At 43.2% G+C, this 23,580-nt stretch overlaps 1 protein-coding gene across 1 annotated transcript in view; it reads left to right on the top strand.

Annotated features, from left to right (window-relative positions):
• The first annotated feature begins 785 nt into the window (after window positions 1-785).
• The window catches only part of LOC143172229 (uncharacterized), a 67,428-nt gene continuing 44,633 nt past the window's right edge, over window positions 786-23,580 (top strand). Inside the window, 2 exon segments of the mRNA XM_076361462.1 lie at window positions 786-793; window positions 1,082-1,162. Coding sequence (XP_076217577.1) covers window positions 786-793; window positions 1,082-1,162 — 89 coding nt within the window.

Here is a 23,580-nt window from a genome sequence, read left to right on the forward strand (position 1 = left end):
AAAGATAATTAGGGGGCTGGAGCACCTCCCCTATGAGGACAGGCCGAGAGAGTTGGGGTTGTTCAGCCTAGAGAAGAGAAGGCTTCGGGGAGACCCGATTGCAGCTTTTCAATACTTAAAGGTGGCTTATAAGAAATATGGAGACATTTTTTTAGTAGGGCCTGTAGCGATAGGACAAGGGGTGATGGTTTTAAACAAAAAGAGGGTAGGTTCAGACTAGATATAAGGAAGAAGTTCTTTACTGTGAGGGTGGTGAAACACTGGAACCGGTTGCCCAGAGAGGTTGTAGATGCCCCATCCCTGGAAACATTCAAGGTCAGGTTGGACGGGGCTCTGAGCAACCTGATTTAGTTGAAGATGTCCCTGCCCACAGCAGGGGGGTTGGACTAGATGACCTTTAGAGGTCCCTTCCAACCCAAACTATTCTATGATTCAGAAGTAAAATACTATTTCTTCCATGAAAGGCAAAACTAACAGAGCCCTGTGTTGTATTTGTTTAACTCTTATCCTCATTCCCACCTATAATGTTGTTTCCATCAGCAACCTCAAAGCAAAGATAACATACTGTGGATAGTGTGACACTTTGTTCTCATTGGCTGGCTATCACACACACAAAAATGTTTAAACACCATGTCCTGCCTGCCTTTTCCTCCACATGGGCATTAATTTGAGTTTCTCTTCTCCAGCCAATTACCAGTTTTTATGAAACTATCAGAATTTTGGTATCTTCAAGACACACACTCTGCTCCTTTCAAACGGGAATTCTAATTATCAGGGATACACAGATGGTCAAGTAAACAATACAACTGACTAAGTTTTATTTCTATAGTAGAAAAAGTTAAAGATAATATAGGTTGCTGCATTAGGTGTGTCATTTTCTGATATGACTTCTCAGCTATGTAACATTTTCAACACAGGAATCCTAATTACTTTTTTTTTTACAGGGTCTTTTTTCTTTGTTTTTGAAACAGAATATCACCAGTCAAATGTTTAAATATTTAAAATGTACTTAACACTGGAAAAAACTAGCCAGATAGTCTTTTATTGTTTGTTTCAAAATCTTTTCTTCCCTTGACTTCAGCAACTATCCTACCTTCATTCTCCACCTTTTCAAGCTTTGTTTTAACCAGAAGCTCCCCCATGCCTCTGCAATTAAATTGAGGTAACATTTTTTCTTTATCTTTTGTGATGATCATATATAATATTAATGTATTACCATCAGTTCAAGTACTGATATTGCAGCATTGTTAGTCTTCATACTTCTTAGTATAACCTGCATGTCTAACAGCAGACAAAAAAAAAATCTTCCCTTAAAGTAAGAGAACATAGGGACCAGCTACTGATTTATGCAGAAATCTGCTCTTGACTATGTTCACAAGCACCCAAATCAGGAAAGTCAAATTAGGTATTTTTCCTGCATTTGGACAAGACTTTCCTTGCTAGTTTGCACAGGCAAACCAGAAACAACAACTTTAATGGAAAAGATATTTACTAAATAGACCTCTTTTATATATGAGAAGATTAACAACTCATTATACAGATAAGTAGCAAAGGATGCATCTAGTGTCCCACATAAATTAGGAACTTGAGGATATCCTCCATCGGTGTCTAATTTACCTGTTTAGCAAACAGCACCTTGCCAGCTGAAAAGACAGGTACTCAGGAGGAACTTGTAGGACAAAAGACCATTCCGTTTTCTGCAGAGATTGTTGAAGGAAAATCCTTTATGTGAAAAATCTCTCAGAATCAGACTTAAGCATGCAAAAAGTACAATTAGTTCATGAATTGCCACAGGCCATATGGATTTAGCTTATGTATTCCGCATGTGGTGCATGCCCCAGTGATGTTTTCTTTTAAGGATTTGTCGTGGTTTAACCTCAGTCGGCAACTAAGCACCACGCAGCCGCTCGCTCACTCCCCCCACAACCCCGGTGGGATGGGGGAGAGAATTGGAAGAGCACAAGTGAGAAAAACTCATGGGTTGAGATAAAAACAGTTTAAAAATTGAAATAAAATGATAATAATAATAATAATATGATAATAATAATAATACACAAAGCAAGTGATGCACAGTACAATTGCTCACCACCCACCGACCGATGCCCAGCCAGTCCCCGAGCAGCGGCCCCCCCGGCCAGCTTTCCCCAGTTTATGTACTGAGCATGACATCACATGGTATGGAATGTCCCTTTGGCCAGTTTGGCTGTGCCCCCTCCCAGCTTCTTGTGCACCTCCAGCCTTCTCAGTCGGTAGAACATGGGAAGCTGAAAAGTCCTTGGCTAGTGTAAGCATTACCTAGCAACAACTAAAACATGGATGTGTTATCAACTTTGTTCTCATCCTAAATCCAAAACACTGTACCAGCTACTAGGAAGGAAATTAACTCTATCCCTGCCGAAACCAGGACAATACCCACCCCTTATTCTATACCATCTGCGTCATGCTCAAGTCTCATATTTTCCAGTACATTTTCATTAATCACCACCCCCTTTTTTTCTATATATATATACACACACACACACACACAGAGATATCATTCCCTTCGTCTGTGGGCCATCCCTCTAAAACGTTCGGTGAGTTCATTTAGTCCATGACTTCGGGCTCCATCTGTCGTAATAATCTTCCAGGGCAGGAAAGATGGAGATGGTATGTGGTGGTGGATTGTTTCATGTTGAAGTCAGTTCTGGTACCATCATCACTGTGCTTTGCTTGGTTTCACTGAAGTTATTCTTCATTAGTCTGGGTGATTCTTATTGTAATAACATTAGTATGGCATATAATATTATTATTAGTATATCTGTGTATTATTAGTATAACTATTATAACTATAATTAGTACTTAACATCACATAATTCAGATCATTGGCTATTCTCACCCAAAATCAAATCCCCTTGAGGTACACATCGGACTTCCCCATCCTTCCGCATTATCCACCAAGTGCACCCAGGTCCTTGAGCAAAAGCAATCCCACGGATGGGTTTGCCTCTGCCCGAGGCAGGAATAACCCAGACTGTCTTCCCCAGCATATTTTTTATGTGCACTACAGGGACTTTATTCCCATCTACAGTACGTAAAAGTTCTGACTGGGCAGGGCCTGCTCGATTGGCAGATCCCCTCGTGTTGACTAACCAGGTGGCCTTTGCTAAATGCGTATCCCAATGTTTGAATGTCTCGCCACCCATTGCTCTCAGTGTAGTCTTTAACAGTCCATTGTATCGTTCAATTTTCCCAGAGGCTGGTGCATGATAGGGGATGTGATATACCCACTCAATGCCGTGCTCTTTGGCCCAGGTGTCTATGAGGTTGTTTCGGAAATGAGTCCCGTTGTCTGACTCAATTCTTTCTGGGGTGCCATGTCGCCATAGGACTTGCTTTTCAAGGCCCAGGATAGTGTTCCGGGCGGTGGCATGGGGCACGGGATATGTTTCCAGCCATCCGGTGGTTGCCTCCACCATTGTAAGCACGTGGCGCTTGCCTTGGCGGGTTTGTGGGAGTGTGATGTAATCGATCTGCCAGGCCTCCCCATATTTAGGTTTCAGCCATCGTCCTCCATGCCAGAGGGGCTTTAACCGCTTGGCTTGCTTGATAGCAGCGCATGTTTCACATTCATGGATAACCTGTGCAATAGTGTCCCTGGTCAAGTCCACCCCTCGATCACGAGCCCATCTGTATGTTGCATCTCTTCCTTGGTGACCTGAGGTGTCATGGGCCCACCAAGCTATAAATAACTCACCCTTATGTTGCCAGTCCAGATCCACCTGAGCCACTTCAATCTTAGCAGCCTGATCCACCTGCTGGTTGTTTTGATGTTCTTCAGTGGCCCGACTCTTGGGTACGTGAGCATCTACGTGACGGACTTTTACAACCAGGTTCTCCACCCGGGCAGCAATATCTTGCCACAATGCGGCAGCCCAGATGGGTTTGCCTCTGCGCTGCCAGTTGCTCTGCTTCCATTGCTGCAACCACCCCCACAGGGCATTTGCCACCATCCATGAGTCAGTATAGAGATAGAGCACTGGCCACTTTTCTCGATCAGCAATGTCTAAGGCCAGCTGGATGGCCTTTACTTCTGCAAACTGACTCGATTCACCTTCTCCTTCAGCAGTTTCTACAACTTGTCGCATAGGACTCCATACAGCAGCTTTCCACCTCCGATGCTTTCCCACAAGACGACAGGACCCATCAGTGAACAGGGCATATTGCTTCTCATTTTCTGGTAGTTCATTATACACTGGGGCCTCTTCAGCACGCGTTACCTCCTCCTCTGGCAATATTCCAAAATCTTTGCCCTCTGGCCAATCCATGATCACTTCCAGGATTCCTGGGCGACTGGGGTTTCCTATTCGAGCCCGTTGTGTGATCAGTGCGACCCACTTACTCCACGTAGCATCAGTTGCATGATGTGTACAGGGGACCCTCCCTCTGAACATCCAGCCCAGCACCGGCATTCGGGGTGCCAGGAGGAGCTGTGCTTCAGTGCCAATCACTTCCGAAGCAGCTCGAACCCCTTCATATGCTGCCAATATCTCTCTTTCAGTTGGAGTATAGCCAACCTCATATCCTCTGTATCCCCGACTCCAAAACCCTAGGGGTCAACCTCGAGTCTTCCCTGGTGCTTTCTGCCAGAGGCTCCAGGTAGGGCCATTCTCCCCGGCTGCGGTGTAGAGCACATTTTTGACATCTTGTCCTGCCCGGACTGGCCCAAGGGCTACTGCATGAACTATCTCCTCTTTAATTTGTTCAAAGGCTTGTCGTTGCTCAGGGCCCCATTTGAAATCGTTCTTCTTTCGAGTCACTTGATCGAGAGGGTTTACAATCAGACTGTAATTTGGAATATGCATTCTCCAAAAACCCACGACGCCTAAGAAAGCTTGTGTTTCCTTTTTGCTAGTTGGTGGAGACATGGCTGTTATTTTGTTGATCACATCCATTGGGATCTGACGATGTCCATCTTGCCATTTTATTCCTAAAAACTGAATCTCCTGTGCAGGTCCCTTGACCTTACTTTGTTTTATGGCAAAACCGGCCTTCAGCAGGATTTGGACTATTTCCTTCCCTTTTTCAAAAACTTCTCCTGCTGTGTTGCCCCACACGATGATATCATCAATGTATTGCAGGTGTTCTGGAGCTCCACCCTGCTCCAGTGCAGTCTGGATTAGTCCATGGCAAATGGTGGGGCTGTGTTTCCACCCCTGGGGCAGTCGGTTCCAGGTGTACTGGACGCCCCTCCAAGTGAAAGCAAATTGTGGCCTGCACTCCGCTGCCAAAGGGATTGAGAAGAACTCATTAGCAGTATCAATTGTGGCATACCACTTGGCTGCCTTTGACTCCAGTTCGTATTGAAGTTCTAGCATGTCTGGCACAGCAGCACTCAGCGGTGGCGTGACTTCATTTAGGCCACGATAGTCTACTGTTAGTCTCCACTCTCCATTAGACTTCCGCACTGGCCATATGGGACTGTTAAATGGTGAGCGCGAGTCTTGCTGATCACTCCTTGGCTCTCCAGTCGACGAATCAGCTTATGGATGGGAATCAAGGAGTCTTGGTTGGTGCGATATTGCTGCCAGTGCACCGTGGTGGTAGCGATTGGCACCTGTTGGTCTTCGACCTTCAGCAACCCCACAACAGAGGGGTCCTCCGAGAGACCAGGCAAGGTGGACAGCTGTTTAATTTCCTCCATCTTCAAGGCAGCTATACCAAAAGCCCACCGGTACCCTTTTGGGTCCTTGAAATACCCTCTCCTGAGGTAGTCTACGCCAAGGATGCACGGAGCCTCTGGGCCAGTCACAATGGGGTGCTTCTGCCACTCATTCCCAGTTAGACTTACTTCGTCTTCCAATACAGTTAGCTGTTGGGATCCCCCCGTCACCCCAGAAATACAGATAGGTTCTGTGCCTATATATCTTGATGGCATTAGGGTACACTGTGCAGCGGTGTCTACCAGAGCCTTATACTCCTGTGGGTCTGATGTGCCAGGCCACCGAATCCACACAGTCCAGTAAACCCGGTTGTCCCTTTCCTCCCCCTGGCTGGAGGCTGTTTTGAGTTTGTGTAAATATTTGTAAATTGGTTAGCTACTGTAAATTGGTTAGCTACTGTAAATAGTATTTAAAGAAATAATCTGAAAATTTTAGCTTTTAAAAAAATTTTTTGAAATTTTAGACCTGCTGTAGGACAGTTTATGCCTCATGTATTTGTTATTGAAGATCAATTCATTGTTAAAACTGTACTTATCATTGACAAATTCATATTTTCACTGTTTGGTTAATATTTTTTTATGGTGTCCAGTAGAATAAAGTTTACATATGGAAAATACAGCTTCTTTTTCCAGTTTTATGTTATTTTTTACTGGATATTTATAATATTTCCTATAATTAAGTAGAAAAGGAAATGGTATGTAAAGATAAGGCCCCTGTTGCAAATCATAAACTTCTATATGGCTATTCTGTGCTGTGTATGTATACAGGTATAAGTTTCATCTATTGCCGTTTCTAACTAGATTGTGAAAACCCTTATAACTGTGTAAAGTAACAAGCATTATCTCTTCTTGTGCAAACTTTAAGTTCTAATTTATTTCAATTTTTACAATTTAGAAGTTCTAGAAACTGTAAACTATTTGCCTGCTGTGAGGTTACTTACTACACACTTCATGATCTAGTCTAAGATTTTGGCTTGCTTCTTAAAACAGCTTCCTTCTGCAAATTAAACAGTTTTAATCCGACTCTAACAAGCTACTAAAATGTTCTCCCTCCATGTGTACGTTCCCCCTACCTGCATCTCCTCTTTAGAAGGTGGTAGATTTGGTCTCAGTGAAACATTCACTTTGACATGCTTTATGTAAAATGCAACCAAAAGTTTTTTAGTACAGGATGATGTCTGGATTCAAATATGTTCTACATGGATTTTGGGGAGAGGGGAGGAGAGGGATGCTCTTTTTTTAAAAGGTGCTGACTATCTCTGTCTACAAAATGTAAAACTTTCCCAACGTAGGACAACTAAGAAGGGACACACATGTTCAAACTTGGCAAAAATGTATTTAAAGTGAGCTGGATGTGAGGCACAAAACTTTATGCATGTCTCTCTCTTATGAGCTTGTACTGCATTACCGAAGGTGTCAACATATCCCACACCTTAAATTATTGCTTTATGTTTGAAACTGCTTCTTCCTATCTGTTTTTAAAATAGACAATTTAAAAAAAATTGTGATACCTCTATGCAACTCTAAAAATTGACCCACCAGCTCAGCGATCTTTTTAATACAAGCCAGGATCTGTAGCCACAGTGACCTGTGTCTTTAAAAAGAATCTTTTCGTGCATTTTCTCAAGTTTATGTACTTCTGATAAGCTATATTTATAATCAGAAATATAACGTCTAGATGGTCGTTTTCCCCAAATGTTTGGGGATGAGCCTGTTAGTTGCATCCTCTCTAACAACAGAAAATTCCCCAGTAATTTACTGCGTTAGCTAAGCAAGGTGCAAGCTGGTGTGACTTATAGCGAAAGAAGCTAGTGGGTAATCTGGCAAGAGCACGGAAAGTGGCAGTGCTCTCACATATTTAAAAAAAAAAATAAATCTGAAAGGTTCAGAAAACAAATTTCACCAGACGTCATATTATTTTCCTGTCAAGGCAAAAAAGAGCAGCTTCCACTCCTGTGGAAGTGCCAGACAACTGGAACGACAATGAGTAAACGTAATGATCTTTGTTAAATGGTGGGCTGCAACTTTTGTCAGAAAACTTCAGATAAAATACCACAAAATAAATTGTTTGGGGAGAGGGAGTAGGAGCTGAACTTTAACTAACTTTGGATTCAGTTCTGCATACTCTGAAGTTGTTGAGAGGCTTAATGACCTGGATTTTCATCTACTCTGGGCAGGTATCCAGAGCAAGAAATCCACTAATGGCTATCATAAATCTTAGTGTTAGTGTCAAGTTTTCCCTTCTCAACTTCAAAATAAAAACCTTCACTACACGTATCCCTTGGCGTGCACCCTAGCAGGAACAGTTTTTCTGGGAGACCTTTGGTAAAAGGTGTTTTTTTCATGGCTGACCAAGGTTTCGGCATGTGTGCAAGATGCTAACATTTGAGGCTTCTTAATGCCTTGAAATGAAAATGCTTTAGTTCAGCTCTGTTATTTTAGGAATAGTTTTGACTACTTATTTTGGCATTGTGTTTGCCTGTCATTTCTCACCTTGTATAATGTCAGAAACTGCTAGTGTCTTGTCTAGGATTTTAGGAACTCTTTAGTCTTTTAGCAACGCTTTTAATTAACAGGCTCGGAGTTGTACAGGAGGACCAAACATTAGCAAGAGCTTCCCATTCAATAACAGTAGTGCCAGAACTGGCATAGGCTGTATACTGTGAAACTTGAAGTTTGTCTTCTAGCTCTCTTGCTCTCGTTTCTCCTAAAATGTGATTTTGTAAATGTACTCTGTGTACCTTAAGGTGTTCTGACAGTATGAGAGGTTGTTTTTAAGAAATCCCTTACAAAGAATTCAATATAAACCAATTTAAAGACTCAAATTGAAGGGTGACATGGTTATTTGGGAGAAATAGGCAACCATAATAAAAGGATATAAGAGGATTTGCAGATGACCTGAAGTTAGTGTTTGTGAATACCATCCCAAATGCTTATTTGGAACCAATACTCTACTTGAATTTAGGTCACTGGACTCAATTCACAGTATATTTGGTGTTAAATTTAAGTCCAGAGAATGTCACTCTTGATCTAATGGACTCTTCATGCTCTGGGGAATCTCACATGTATTTTGTGGTGTTTGTTTTTGTTCTCTCTATTTTGTTCTTGTTTTCTCTAATCCTTTTGTGTTTTGATATAAATCTTTCTCTCACTGATTATACAGAGTATGATGCTTGTAGGAAGAGCATGAAAGAATATGCTATTTTGGTCAGCTTACAGGTCAAATTAAGTGGTGAGAAGTACAGAAGGGAGAGCACTAGGTCTGGAAATAATTTGAAGGCATACTGGTAAAAGGGTACTCACCTTCCTCTTGCTGTGTTGAACACTGAATCAAAACTTGTGCAATATGTGTATGCTTAGTATATAAGCATTTCTACAAGATTGTAATGCTCTTCTCTTCCATGTGTAAAGAATGCTTAGTCCTCTACCTTAAAAATTTTCATTGTGCTGTGTGCACTGTCTTTGTGCTCATGAAAAAATCTGGAGTTTAAACTTTGATTCTGTTTCAAATACACTTCTTGGAGAAATTATGTTTTGACATATAGAGTTAATTTTCTCCCTAGTAGCTGATACAATGCTGTGTTTTGGATTTAGGATTAGAATAATGTGATAACACACCGATGTTCTAGTTGTTGCTAAGCAGTGCTTACACTAGTCAAGGACTTCTCAGTTTCCCATTGTCGTGGTTTAACCTCAGTCGGCAACTGAGTACCACACAGCCGCTCGCTCACTCCCCCGACCCACGGTGGGATGGGGGAGAGAATTGGAAGAGCACAAGTGAGAAAAACTCGTGGGTTGAGATAAAAACAGTTTAATAATTGAAATAAAATGATAATAATAATATGATAATAATAATAATAATAAAAATAATACACAAAGCAAGTGATGCACAGTGCAATTGCTCACCACCCGCCGACCGATGCCCAGCCAGTCCCCGAGCAGCGGCCCCCCCGGCCAGCTTTCCCCAGTTTATGTACTGAGCATGACGTCACATGGTATGGAATGTTTGTTTGGCTGTGCCCCCTTCCAGCTTCTTGTGCACCTGCAGCCTTCTCAGTCGGTAGAGCATGGGAAGCTGAAAAGTCCTTGGCTAGTGTAAGCATTACCTAGCAACAACTAAAACATCTGTGCCTTATCATCAACTTTGTTCTCATCCTAAATCCAAAACACAGCATTGTACCAGCTGCTAGGAAGGAAATTAACTCTATCCCTGCCGAAACCAGGACATAACACTAGGAAGAGTTTGCTGATTGATTTATAACCAGCTATCTATTTGAAGAAAAAAAATTATTAAAAATTTATACAATGTTTTATACCTGAAATAACTTGGAAGTTCTTTATTTAGATTCAGAGTTTTGGTGCTTCTCTCTTTCTTTTAAAAAATTATTTTTTTAAAAAGTCATTACTTTGGCTAGTACATATTCCCATTTTGTCTGTGAAAAGCACTGCATTTTGTGTGAAATGCAGAATAATAATGGGCAAACATGGCTTAACCTAAACCCTACATAATTTGTCTTTGATTTAAATTAAAATTGGTTCAAGTCCACTGGAAGAAGAAATTTGAAATGTTCTGTGATTTAACACATCGACAAATTTGGGGGTTCAAATATATTCCCTGCATGTTGTTAAAAACTACAGTGCACCTGATACCTCTTACAGTATGGTATTAATTATTAAAGGCTCGTGTCCTAGGCTCATCCACTAGTAATTGTATTTGACCTCTCTCGCACAAATAAGTCTCGCCTTAAGGCACTCTGAGTCTCCCGGTGGGCTCAGGGTTGGAACTTGCTTTTGAACATGCTAAATGCACCTTTTTGTGGGGGCAGAAGAAAACTCTCCTTCAGCTTCATGTGTGCTGTCCACCCCGAATTCATTAGAGCTGGTTTGGGAAGGTCTGCCGGGGCCCCAGCTCCTTCCTCCCTGCCCCTGCCCTGCTCCGCTGTCTTTTGTTGTAAAAATACCTTGGCAGCAGCAATGGGCAGGCGAAGGGCCCGAGCAGCCCCGATAGGTGGCTGTCAGGTTTTGCCACGTGTCCTGGTGCCCTAGGACCTAGGGTAGGGCTGGCAGTGACTGGTGCTTTAACTTCACTGCCTTCTATTTAAAGACTGCCCTGAGTCAGAAGTGAGAGCTGCTGGGGATGACAGTTGCTTCAGGCAACCCTCAGGAGGACAGGGTCGGGGGTAAAAATCACCAGCGACAGCCTGAGCTGGGAAGGGCATGGAGGGGTACCACGTCACTGAGCGCGACAGGGCATCTGAAACCTCGTCCTTCATAGAGGATGAAGAAGAGGAGGAGGAGGCTGTGGACCCAGAGGAAGTGGAGGAGCTGACTAACAGATACTGCCTCCCCCAGGGACTCGCAGCCTCAGAGGAAGCTGGCACCTTCCTCTCAAAGCACCAGCCCCGGGGGGGATGCCAGGATTGGGGCCCAGCACTGGGTTTAGTGCCTTTTCCTCCCTTCCCTTCCCCGATTGCCACAGATAAAAAGTGTGGGAAGGTGTCCGGGGGGCGTGTGTTTCAGATGGGTATGGCTGTAATTAAGTTTTGTGCATTAAGCGCCTGCCCTGAGTTCCTTGAAAGCTTTTCTATTTAAAGATCCTCTGGTGTGCCAGCTCAAGTGGCATCTCCCTCTGCTCCTCCATTTCTGGCTGACTATCACATACTGATCTTAAATGCTCTGCAGATTTGCCTGTCAGGGAGAAAATGGTCAAAGAATATAATGGCGCATTGAAATTTGTTCCTTTTTACTGCCCTTTCTTCCTTCCCACTTATTCCTCCCTCTTCAGTCTCTTCTTCCCTAAAAAGGAAAAACTTGTTCCATGCACTCACCACCGCTGGTCAGGATTTGTGTGGCTGATTTTTTGGGTGGAATGAGGAATACTTTATCACTTTGATTTTTTTTTTTCTTAATAACTCTTGCACAGAAACTGTTATTCTAATATTGCATTCCTACTGTCAGGAAAATAACAAGAGAGACAGTGGCCCAGCACCCAGTGCATGGCACTGGTCCTGTGCAGGATGTGGAGGCGTCTGCAATTCGATCCACGTTTACAGACTTCTCTGGCCATGCTAACGCTGTTGGTTTCAAAAGAGACCGTGAGGCCTGAGAGTGCACCTGCATGTAGCGGGTCGCAAGATTTCTTCCTTGTCTTGAGTAAAGCCTATCAGTTTTGGGTGGATACTGTAGGAAGAACCAAAAACATTAATGTTGACAACTTAAGGTATTTTCAGAAACCACGTTTTTAAGAAATTTGGGTCATACAGTTCCTAAAACCTAAGTGTTGTGGAGCCATCCTGCGTTTACAAACTTCTCCAAGTATATCACAGTTCAAAGCACTTTCTAACTTTGCTGATGGTCACTGGAAGAGAGTAAGATGGCAGAAGAGAGGCGAGGGGACTCTGTGCAGCCTAACCCACACTGAGTGCTGCGGGAATGAAATTCAAATGGAAACGTAGCCCAGGACTGTAGGAAAACCTCCTTGCAGTGGAAAGAGAGAGCTAGTTTTCCAAGAAGTGGGAGGACACCCCCGGTGTGTAACACTGCTTTTCTCCCAAGGGAGATGTTGACTCTTCAGTCCCATACTGGCAGAGAGAGGGGTTATGTGACTATAAATGATACTTGTACATGGGTGTACCTGCAATCCTACGAGAAAACAAGCTGAAGTCAGTGGAGTGGAGCTACTCACTGCAGAGAGCTAAAACACAACTTATATTTTTTAATGCAATGGCTAATAATAAATCTAAAATTGTAAAACATAAGTGGAAATGGCTAACTTTTCCCTTAAAGGGAGGGAAATACATGTAGCCTCACAGTTATTTACTGCTTGTGCTGGGAGGATGGTTTCTCCACAGGTACCTGTTAGTAGCTCCCTGCAGCTGGGTCTTGCTTCTGGCTGGCAGCCTCTGCAATGCAAACTTGGGCATTGCATCTCGCCATTTAATTAAATCACAGCAATCATTCCCTTTAGCTCTCAGTTATATTAAGAATTGCAGAGTCTATCTCTATCCTTAACTGTCTTACTAATAAGAGAGGTCAAAGTCTAACAGAGAGGCTTTTAACAGCTGTGCTCAGTGGTAACTGAGTATTTTTAACTCCATTTGATTAGTTTAATTAGGCTAATGGAGATGTAAAATTTTAGTTTTGGCACAGATATGGTAACTGCACTGAGTGCTCAGAAATAGCTTAGTAAAGTTAAATAAAACTGACTCTTTAACTGCTTAAATTTTGTTGTTGCAAATGTCAGTGTGGTTGTTGAGCTTAAGGCCTTCTCCTGTGCTTAGTGCCTGGGCAGAACTCCTGGGAGGTGCTGGCTAAGCAAGAACAGCCAGGCTGAGCCCCCGAAACATACTTAGTCTGTAAGCTAATTATTTGTTGACAAACAGGTTTTCAAGCCCCTGTTGCAGAACAGAATTTTTTATGTGCTTTGAAAATGTAGCTTAGAGGAGGTGTAACCAATATGCAAACTTGGCTGAAGACAGCCTGTCCTGGACCCTGCTGTCATTGATTTATTTTTAACCCCAAGCTCTCTGCTGCTTTCGTCTTCCTCCTCTGCATGCAATTGAACAGCACCTGGTTGTGCAACATTGCAGTCAGCGGGAACTCCTTCTATTTCCATCTTTCAAGCATGCTAAATATCCTCATTCCTATTTTATAAAAGAGTTAGGCAGCAAGATGGCTGGCCCAAGGTCAGCAAGCGCTCATGTGACAGAAGCAGAAGAGTCCTGGTGTTCCCCCAGGACCCTACTCCCTTCACGCTACCCCCCTGAGCCCTGACTGACCTGTTCCACACCAGTCCCTCTGTAGCAGCCACGGAGCCTGGTGTGGCTTTTGCTGCAGTTTTCACCGTGTGGCTGAGCATCCTGGCATCTGCAACCTGCTCTTCCCCACCGAGCGTGAGTGGGCACTTGCATACGGGGCTCTGTCGGCGTGTCAGGGTTAGGTTTGTTTTCCTCCTGTCAGCTCTCAGGCCCCCTCATGTTACTGACAGCACTTCTGAGGACTAACAGAAAATAGTGCCTGTCCAATGGGAACTGCTTTCCTATAGGGGATGTGCCACTTAATTCATAAGTATCTTCAGTGTGTTCAATAAAATCCCAAAAGCTTCAGCAGAGTTTATGACTTGCCCCAAAATTATGATGCATGCACATAAAAAGTAGAAAAGTTCAGGTTTCACATCTTTGTTACTCTTTTTAATGTAATCTTTAAATAATTTGGTTTCCTAACACAGGTTTTTATGAAAGTAATGAGACTAACATGAGGCATCAGAACCTATTATAAAGATAGCATAAGGCATCATGTCCTTGTCAGCACAAATAACCCACTGATCTTCAGAGTTCATGCAATATTTTCTTGCCTTTGGGCATTTTACTATCTGAGATTGACGGATTGTGGCAGATGTCTTTTGTTTCTAGCTCCATGTAAAATTAATCATCTAAACAGGGAAATTATTTTGAAAGTGTGTATTGTGTATTTTAAGGCAAACATGAGTATGAAGTTAATAGGTTTTAATTTTTGTGATTATAACTGAGATTAAAATCTAGCTATAGGAAGATAGTTTACTGGTTAACTGGTTTATGTACCCACTGGAATATCTGAGTCTCTAACAACTACATGACACGTGAGCTGCTGTTACACGGTTCTGTCTCTCAGACTGTTCCTGGCTGATTTCCTTTTGCAGTGGGAAGGTCTCAGGATGTGTCTGTGTGCAGGGCTTACCTAAAATTGGCTCTGCAGCCAATTTATATGTGTTTCCAGGTAGCTGGTTTGCTTGGAATGAGCATGGGGCTGTTTTTATCTATTCATTTAGTGATGACCTAAGACCAGTAAATGGGGAGAAAGTCCTGGAGTTCTGGAATCTTTTTTTTTTTTTTTTTTAAATGAAGCAGTCCTTCCACGAGAAGATCAGAGGTGTGGAAGCTTTAGAGCCAAGTCTAGCTTAGGATGAGTGGTGAAATGGATGAAAGGGGAAGCAAAGTGGAGAAGGGGGCTGCCTGCCACCCAGGGAATGCTGCATTATCCAGGAGAGCGGAGGAGTTGAATGATAGCAAATGGGATGGTGGGAAAGAAGGGGGTAGGAAGGGGAGCACTGGGGATTTGTCTTCCCAAGAAAAAGTTTGCCATACCCTCCCCAAAGCAAAGTAAGAAAGACGTGGGGAAAGGATGTGTGATTTTTAGTTTCCTAGATCAGGCAGCGCCTGACTTGGGCCGGTGTGGAAGGGGCTGACAGGGCCGTTTGTCCACCGCTGGCTGCAGGCACGTGTGCGCGGCGAAGACGAGAACGGCGGGAAGCGGAGGCTTTCCGGCACCCCGCACGAGCCATTTCGAGCGCTGTGGGGTGGAGGCTCGAGTTACAGGGTGCCGGGAGCAGCTGAATGGGGCGAAGCATCGAGGCGGGGGCATTGCGGCAGGGAGCGGCTCAGCTGGGGACGCTACCACGCCTCCTGGCTCCTGCCAGTGGCCGCCGCAACCGGGAAAAATACTTCACTCCGTGTTTTCAAGCTGTGGGTGCTGGTTGAGGGCAAAGGGAGTCAAAGTACGTACCTTAGGGCATGACTGTTTCTGAAGGACTGATATTTAAGCGCAAAATAATTTTCAGTTAATTTTTGGCAAAGAGGCCAAATGAAAATCTGTATCGCAGGTACTGGAGAAGTTTTGCACTATGAGTATAAATGAAGCCTATGAAAAGCCTTCCTGTGGTTTTTGTTTTGTGTCAAAGGGTGTGGAGGAAGGTTAAATAGGTTGACTTTTCACCCATGTAAACCTTCTTGTTTTGTTTCTCTTCAGCCTTTTATAGAATATTAACTGAGTCCTTGATAAAGCTCTAGATTGCAGTTTGGATCTGAAATAACACTCAGACTTTGAGAAGTTCCCTATTAGGTCTCAACAAAGTGATTAAATCACTGTGTAAAGGAAGTCTCCCACCCAGACCAAAGTGTTTGTTCAATACCTGTGCTCCTTCCACATCCTGTATGGTGGAGAATCCAAAATGCAAGAGCAATGCAGACCTCTGGGGCACAAAAGTGCTGCAGTTTCTCAAGCAGCACCTGAAGCTGCGACCGGCAACGCCACTGGGCCATGCCAAGACCTGATGTCTGGAAAAGAGACCAGCACCGCAGTGGGTTGTATCGCTTCTCAGGCATTTGCAAGCATCAGGGATGGAACAAAATGTCTGAGACTGGCCCAACTCCTGGCTCCCAGCAACTCTTAATAAAAATCAGCTTTGTAGCAGAGAGTAGCTGTCTTATTGCTTCTAGATAATTATTCATTTGAATTTGGACAGATGCATGAGCCACTGTGTTGCCAGAAGGAGCATCATTAACACTGAAGGAAGTTATCAGCAGGTTAACAAGTGAAAGGCTAGGTTTAAAATAGTGACTTTCTGTAGCTCCTAATTCTCTTATCCTGAAGAAGATGGATGAGCTACAGCCCTAGGAAATGCAGAGCAATAGGCAGAGACCTCGCTGAGCATACTGATTGCTGTAGGGGAAAAGGAGCAGCATGGTAAAGGCAAAAACTACAGGAAGGTACAGAACAAAAACACAGAAAAAGAAAATATTTCCTTCAACTGGGAAGGCAAGTTGGCCAATAACAATTTTTTTAGCCCCTGCCCTGTGTCTACAGGGTTCAGATAGGAGCCTTTAGGGGATGAGAGATCTTTTCAGTGCAGGCTATTGCCACAGCTTGACATCTCAGTCATTTTATCTGGGTTGTTTTCAGCTTGCGAGGTGTCATGCAGCAAACAGCAACAAATTTTGTTGATACCAGGAGTGACAAGGTCTGATGTGAAGAGGATGAAGGGAGGGTCTGGAGGATTTTAGAAAGCTGATGGGCTGGCTATGCTTCTCTGCAATGATGGTGGTGTAGTACAGATGGACAGAACTCACTCAGCATGTCTGAACACGACTGCTCCAGCAGCTGGGGAGGTGAAAACTCTTCCCTGGTAAGATACATAAGGGAACGTGTGCCCATCCTGCTGGGCTGGACTAGAAACCTGAAATCCCAGCAGATGCAGAATGGAAGTTGTAGTGAGAAGCAGAGGACTGAGAAGCAGAAGGAGGCAATAAGAAAAATTTAGTTTTGAGCTATTATGACAGGAAGCACAAAAAGGTTGTCAGAATTATAAAAGGTTTGAGCTAGTGTCCTAGCATGGAAATAACAGACTGACAGCACACGTGCCGACAGGATTGGGTATGAAATGTCTATGTGGAAAAAAAGGCAGCACTGGCTTTTGTCCCTGGATGTCAATGGTTTCATACCTGCATTTATGGAGCTGAAACATTGCAAACGTCTTTTTGCAATGGCAGACGCTTCCTCTGACTAGAGAGGGGTCTTTCAGCTACTACTGTGCAGTGTACAAATTGTATACAAAACTAGGGCAGCATTTGGAAGTATATTGGGAGAAAATGCCTGATTTCTGTGTCTTTCATTCTGGTCTTAAAAATATAAAGCACCAGCTCATTGCACTGTAGAGGAATATGGACTGTGACTGGAACTTTGAATATGAGACAATGACGTGAATAATTCAAGCTTTTTGCATAGGCAGGGCCAGGGCAGCCCATTCTTATTCACTAATATCAGCTGAAGTGGGAGTGCTGCTCTGTTCTGCACGGGGTTTTATTTAACACCAGGTAGTGCAGAAAAATAGGTAAAAAATATGAGGGCTATTGAGAAGTTGAAAAATGTAAAAAAAAGATTAGGCATCTGTTATTGTGGACTCAAATAAGCCGTGAAAGCTTCCTCAGTACTAATGCTATTGATTTTTTTATTTTATTTTTTTGCTATGCCCAAGTCAACCTAATGCCAAGCCATGAAACTGGCAAAGGAAAAGCTAGCAGCAAAGTTGGCATAGATTTGTTTGCTTTGTCTTTTCTGCTGACCTATAAATCTTACCTTATAGAGCTAGCCTTGCTAGAGAGTACTACACCTAGGCTGTAGTACAGATAAACAGCTGTACATGCTGGGTTTTTGTTTTTTATTTGGAGGCTGGGTGTTTGGGGGTTTTGGCTAAGATGTGATTATTTAATATTGCACTGTCAGTCTTGCATCGAATTGTGGGCTTTAGTCCAAGATGTCCTGCTAGGCATGGTCTCCAGTCCAGCCCAGTCACCACAACTGGCTCTAAGTCCCATCACTGGGCTTCGATACCACATTGTCCCACCACTGCCTGGTCAGGCTGTTGTCCCACAGGGTAACTTCAGTCTTCAGTTAGCACCAAGCATATCAGAGATGAGATGGTCCGTGCATCAGTCTGCATGGACCTCAGTGTGGGCCAGCCCAGTGCAACCCTTCTTGTGCTGTGCTCTGGACAGCAAATTCATGGAAAAGTAAGGCCAGCACTGCTAGTATCAGAATTACCTTTTTGTTTCTCAGCAGTTTTGCTGAGTGCCCTTTACAAAAACGTTACGGTTAGAAGAGTTTGCTTGATGGAGAGATTATGGCTCTCCTCAGGATTTCCTCTTCTCCTTGTCGTAGGAGAAGAGTCAGAGATCACTCAGACAGATCTGATCTAGTAGTTAGTTTATTGAGTTCTAATCAGTAAATTTAGGTATGTAATATATTTAATAAGTACAGATGGATTGGCGGTCAATACTCTATTTACTACACTTAAAGTTAGTATGGTGTGACAGTGTGCAATTATTACTAGATATAGCCAGGAAAACACTGAAAGGTGAAAGATGGGATGGGTAAAAGCTCACGCTAAGGATAATCAACCAGCCACAAAGTGGAATCAAAAGCTAGATGAGCTAACTAAAATTAGGAAAATTACCTTAAATCCTGAGTGGTATCGATTGGGAGAATGGTTACATCAAAACCTAGGCCACACAGGTAAAGAAGCACTTTACTTCGCTGCACAGAGTAAAGGCTGGCCTATAAACAGGAAAACTTGTGAAACTATTCTTACAGAATGTCCCCAGCATAGACTGAAATTACAAGCAGATCATCCTGCTAAAGCACCACCTCTACATATTAATGAAGGGAAAACTTTATGGTCTACATGGCAAATTGATTATATCGGACCATTCAAATCATCTGCGGGATATCGATACATCCTCACAGGAGTGGAAGTAGTTTCTGGCTTGCTTATGGCGACTAAGTGTCGGAAAGCCGATGGACGAAATACAGTGCGAGGGCTATCATTTTGGTTCTCAAATCTGCCTACTCCTGATGTTATCCAAAGTGATAATGGCTCACATTTTTCATGTAAGGAAGTGCAAGATTGGGCAAAACAAGAGGGAATTAAATGGGTGTTCCACACCCCATACTACCCTCAATCAAATGGGATGGTAGAAAGAGCTAATGGCTTATTGAAAAGGAATCTCAAACCACAGGAGGCTCAATGGGATACGCGACTCCCCAAAGTACTCCATCAATTAAATAATCGATACGGGCCTACCGGAAGCCCCGGAAGCCGAGCATTCTTTATAAAAACTGAGCTTAATGCTCCGCCTGCTGGGAAAAGAGAATATCCGACAACATTACAGCCAGGACAGCCTGTGATGGTCAATTTACCATCCATCGGTACTGTGCCTATGACTTTAATTAAATCTCGTGGCCCACTTGCCTGGGAAGCTACCGATAACAGTGGTGCAAAACATAGAATTACTGCACGATGGATTTTTCCTTCTTTTTAATGGGGTAACCTGTTCGGACTCTCCCCACCGAAACAAGTCTCTATTTTCTCTTATAGCACCCCGCAGGATGACAAACAGAAATGCTGTGTTCATGCTGCTATTCCAAACCCTGACAATGCCTCTCCTCTTAACCTGTGGTCAAAGAACCCCCGAATGGCCATGGTCTCAAGCTCGTGTTAAGTACACTGGGAGTATGGGAATACACTCTAGTAAGGGAGATTTAAATCTTTCCACCGTGGTCATGCATGGAACTGAAACATACTTAGAAAACGAATGGGGCTGGGATGAAGATGAAGTTGATAATAAAATTCCCCGACTTCGAGGAACGGCAGGAAAAGAAATTAAAATAGGATGCCGAATGATCAATGGGTCTACCCATGAGAAGGCGTCTCGGATTTCTGTGTACAACATTACATCAAACCCAGTAGTAAAAGATACTAAACTTTGCGCCTCTGAAAGATTGCACTGTTGGTACAATTTTACCTCAGTACAACCTGTTTTTATAGTCTGCCTCTGGGCTCACCATAGCGTGGGACTATCATTTAAATTTAAAATAGACATTACTAAACCTAGTACAACAACATCTGCCTCGATTGTAAAGGATAAGAAAACTCTATCCCCACAAATTTCTGAAATTGGACCATATGTGATCAAAAATACAGGCCAACAACGAGTGTTATTCAATCCATCATGGTCTTTTAAAAGAGTAGAACTACTAATGCAAATTAATATCTCTACGATCAAACCGACCTGTTCACCATTCCTAAGTATGACCTATGCAGGATGGTTAGCATGGTTACGTGGACAAAACCTTACCTCCCCAAGACGAACAAGGAGAGAGATAACTGGTATCATAGGGACAGGACTGGGAGTCTTAAATAGCATAGATGCCGAAGTACTCGTAAATACACTGAGCGCAGCAACAAGTGATTTAAACAAATTAGAACACCCACTGCGGTCTTCTCTATTAGCACTGGGAACTAACCAATGGCTTTTGTCCGATATATTGCCTCAGTGGGAAAGAATTAATGAAAGGGACCACCAATTGATGGTGGATGCACTTGGTGCAGCCCAAAATAATGTTTCTCTAGCCCTTAGTTGTACCCAGGCTCAACTGTGGATGCAATCTATGGTAGCAGCAATTATAAGAGAAGGTGAAGAGGGCACCTTACCCACTGAAATTCGAAAGGTAATTTGGGATAATGGAACTAAATTTGAGAAAGAATTCCAATCCTGGTGGTATTTGGTTAATTTCACTTATGACCCCATCAACAATAAGGCTACAGCTTTTGTCTTAACAATTCACAATGCTTCGGTATACACCATATACCCAATCATTGCGTTAGGATTAAATCACAATGGAGCTATACTCTATCCACTAGAACATAGAGTATGGGCCCAACGAAATGGAAACAAGTGGCAGACTGTCGATGTTAGCACATGCGTTGTACGAGAACAGCAGGGATTTATTTGTGAGAGTAACACCATCAAAGCCCAAGACATTTGTCTCGACACTGAGCAAAATGTTTGCCATTTTGAAATACATCCCGATGAAACACCTGAAACTGTGCTCGTATATATTGGAAAAGGATGTGTTTGTATGAGAACCCTTTGTGACTTTATCTTTGTAGATAACGTTACTGTAAATACAAGCAATTGCTCAAATATTTGTGTTTGTAACTTCACTAACATTGTGGGATGCGACTTTAATTATTCAGCTCCTGTTATGTCTTACAATTGTTACAATCTAATTATACATTGAGTGAAGATTTATTGCCTATCCCCATCGGAATGAATCTTACACTGGTGAAGAAACTACTACAACACAATGACCTGTGTCAACTGCTAGAACGTGTATAATCACCGTTCATCATGATACAGAAGAGATACGCCATGTCTTGGAAAGAGTGAATAAGGATGGAGAACACCATTGGTGGGAAACTCTTCTTGGATGGTCACCAACAGCAATGGGAGTGTTTAATTTTATGCTTCATCCAGTTGTAATTTTACTAACTCTAACTTGTCTGTTGCTTATAATTATACTGTATATAAAGGTTTGGTACATGATAAAACAAATAACCCAACTTCAACCACCCAAAACATACAAATTAATGCACAACAAATAGCAGTGCTTCACTATCTACTTACCGAGGATCTATAAGCGCATATACTATTAATATACTATTTATGGCACAGAGGCAAGAGGTGACCGTACCACCACTCTGTGAAGGTAAGATGAATTGACTATAGTCACGGGGTGGAGTGTGACGGTGTGCTCCCCCACCCAACCTGACCTTTATCTCCTGTAACCCTACCTAAGTGAGGACTACCAGGGGCAGTCGTTAATGGATGCTGATGGTGATACTTCGTCCATTAAGGAAGTGGATTCGGGAGCCAGATAACAACACAATAGCCCTTGGTTATTGTGAGAAATACGCCCACCTAACCACAGTTATCAGTATGCAAATATGACTATGAGTCAATCATCTTACCCCTATAAATAGTGAGCAGCCCAAGAGCCCTTTGAGCTCTCCTGCACGGCAGTGGGCTGCACGGCAGGATCTCCCCTTGAGTAGGGACGCCTCTCAAGTTTACTCCTCGAGGTTGAGAGATTCCTTGCCGCGACAGATCCTCGGTAAGTGACTAATAGCATGCTAAACTTTGAAATCTTAGCTGAGTGATATAAAGGATTAATTGCATATATATAATCCTTTAGACATAAACCATTGACCAAGACTGGGATTAGGATTGGATCCAGCCGCACCTAGACTCCTCTCTGAGAAGTTTAGAAAGCAAGGGGGTCCTTTCTGAACCTCATGACTCAACGGGAGGGTCTCCCTGACAGTAATGTCTGACCCTGTCCTCTATGTAGTAAATAATCAAGTGTACCTTGCCATCGAATCTTGTTCACTGTCGCATTTTCCATTGAACTTTGTTAATTCACGCTTTAACTCACTGTTTTCTATCAATAAAGTATTGTTGCTTCTCTCTTATGAGTGAAGTGCAGTCTCACTCCATCTGCGACATATGGGATACAAAGATTATCGCATAATCTTACTATATGTATTTTAAATGTTACATGTGTGCAAAAAATGTCACTTAAAGTCCTGGTTTCAGCTGGGATAGAGTTAATTTTCTTTCTAGTCGCTAGTATAGTGCTGTGTTTTGGATTTAGTATGAGAATAATGTTGATAACACACTGATGTTTTAGTTGTTGCTAAGTAGTGCTTACACTAGTCAAGGCCTCTTCAGCTTCTCATGCCCTGCCAGCGAGAAGTTGGGAGGGGGCACAGCCAGGGCAGCTGACCCAAACTGTCCAAAGGGATATTCCATACCATATGACGTCATGCTCAGTATATAAACTGGGGGGAGCTGGCCGGGGGAGGGGTGACCGCTGCTCGGGAACTGGCTGGGCATTGGTCGGCAGGTGGTGAGCAATTGCATTGTGCATCACTTGTTTTGTATATTCTTTTATCATTATTATTATTTTCCCTTTCTTTTCTGTCCTATTAAACTGTCTTTATCTCAACCCACGAATTTTACTTTTTTTGTTCTGATTCTCTCCCCCATCCCACTGGGCGGTGGGGGGAGTGAGCAAACAGCTGTGTGGTGTTTAGCTGCCTGCCGGGTTAAACCACAACAGTCCTTTTTGGCGCCCAACGTGGGGCATGAAGGGTTGAGATAACGACAGATCTGACCAGAGCGTGTTAAGGCAAATTTGTTATAAGCATTCATCATATTGGTTTAACAGTCGCTGGTCACAATGGTGATTAATTTACTCTCAAAGTGGCCAGTGCTCTATCTCTATACTGACTCGTGGATGGTGGCAAATGCCCTGTGGGGGTGGTTGCAGCAATGGAAGCAGAGCAACTGGCAGCGCAGAGGCAAACCCATCTGGGCTGCCACATTGTGGCAAGATATTGCTGCCCAGGTGGAGAACCTGGTTGTAAAAGTCCGTCACGTAGATGCTCACATACCTAAGAGTCTGGCCACTGAAGAACATCAAAACAACCAGCAGGTGGATCAGGCTGCTAAGATTGAAGTGGCTCAGGTGGATCTGGACTGGCAACATAAGGGTGAGTTATTTATAGCTTGGTGGGCCCATGGGTAACCTTGAGAGGCGTCCCTACTCAAGGGGAGATCACTGCCGCGCAGCCAGCTGCTACGGAGGGAGAGCTCAACAGGCCCTGGTGGCTGCAGATATTTATAGCGTAAAGTGGTTGATTTGTAGTCTGTTGATTTTCTGCTGTG

This window comes from Aptenodytes patagonicus, chromosome W (genome assembly GCF_965638725.1).
Source record: "Aptenodytes patagonicus chromosome W, bAptPat1.pri.cur, whole genome shotgun sequence".
Lineage (NCBI taxonomy): Eukaryota > Metazoa > Chordata > Aves > Sphenisciformes > Spheniscidae > Aptenodytes > Aptenodytes patagonicus.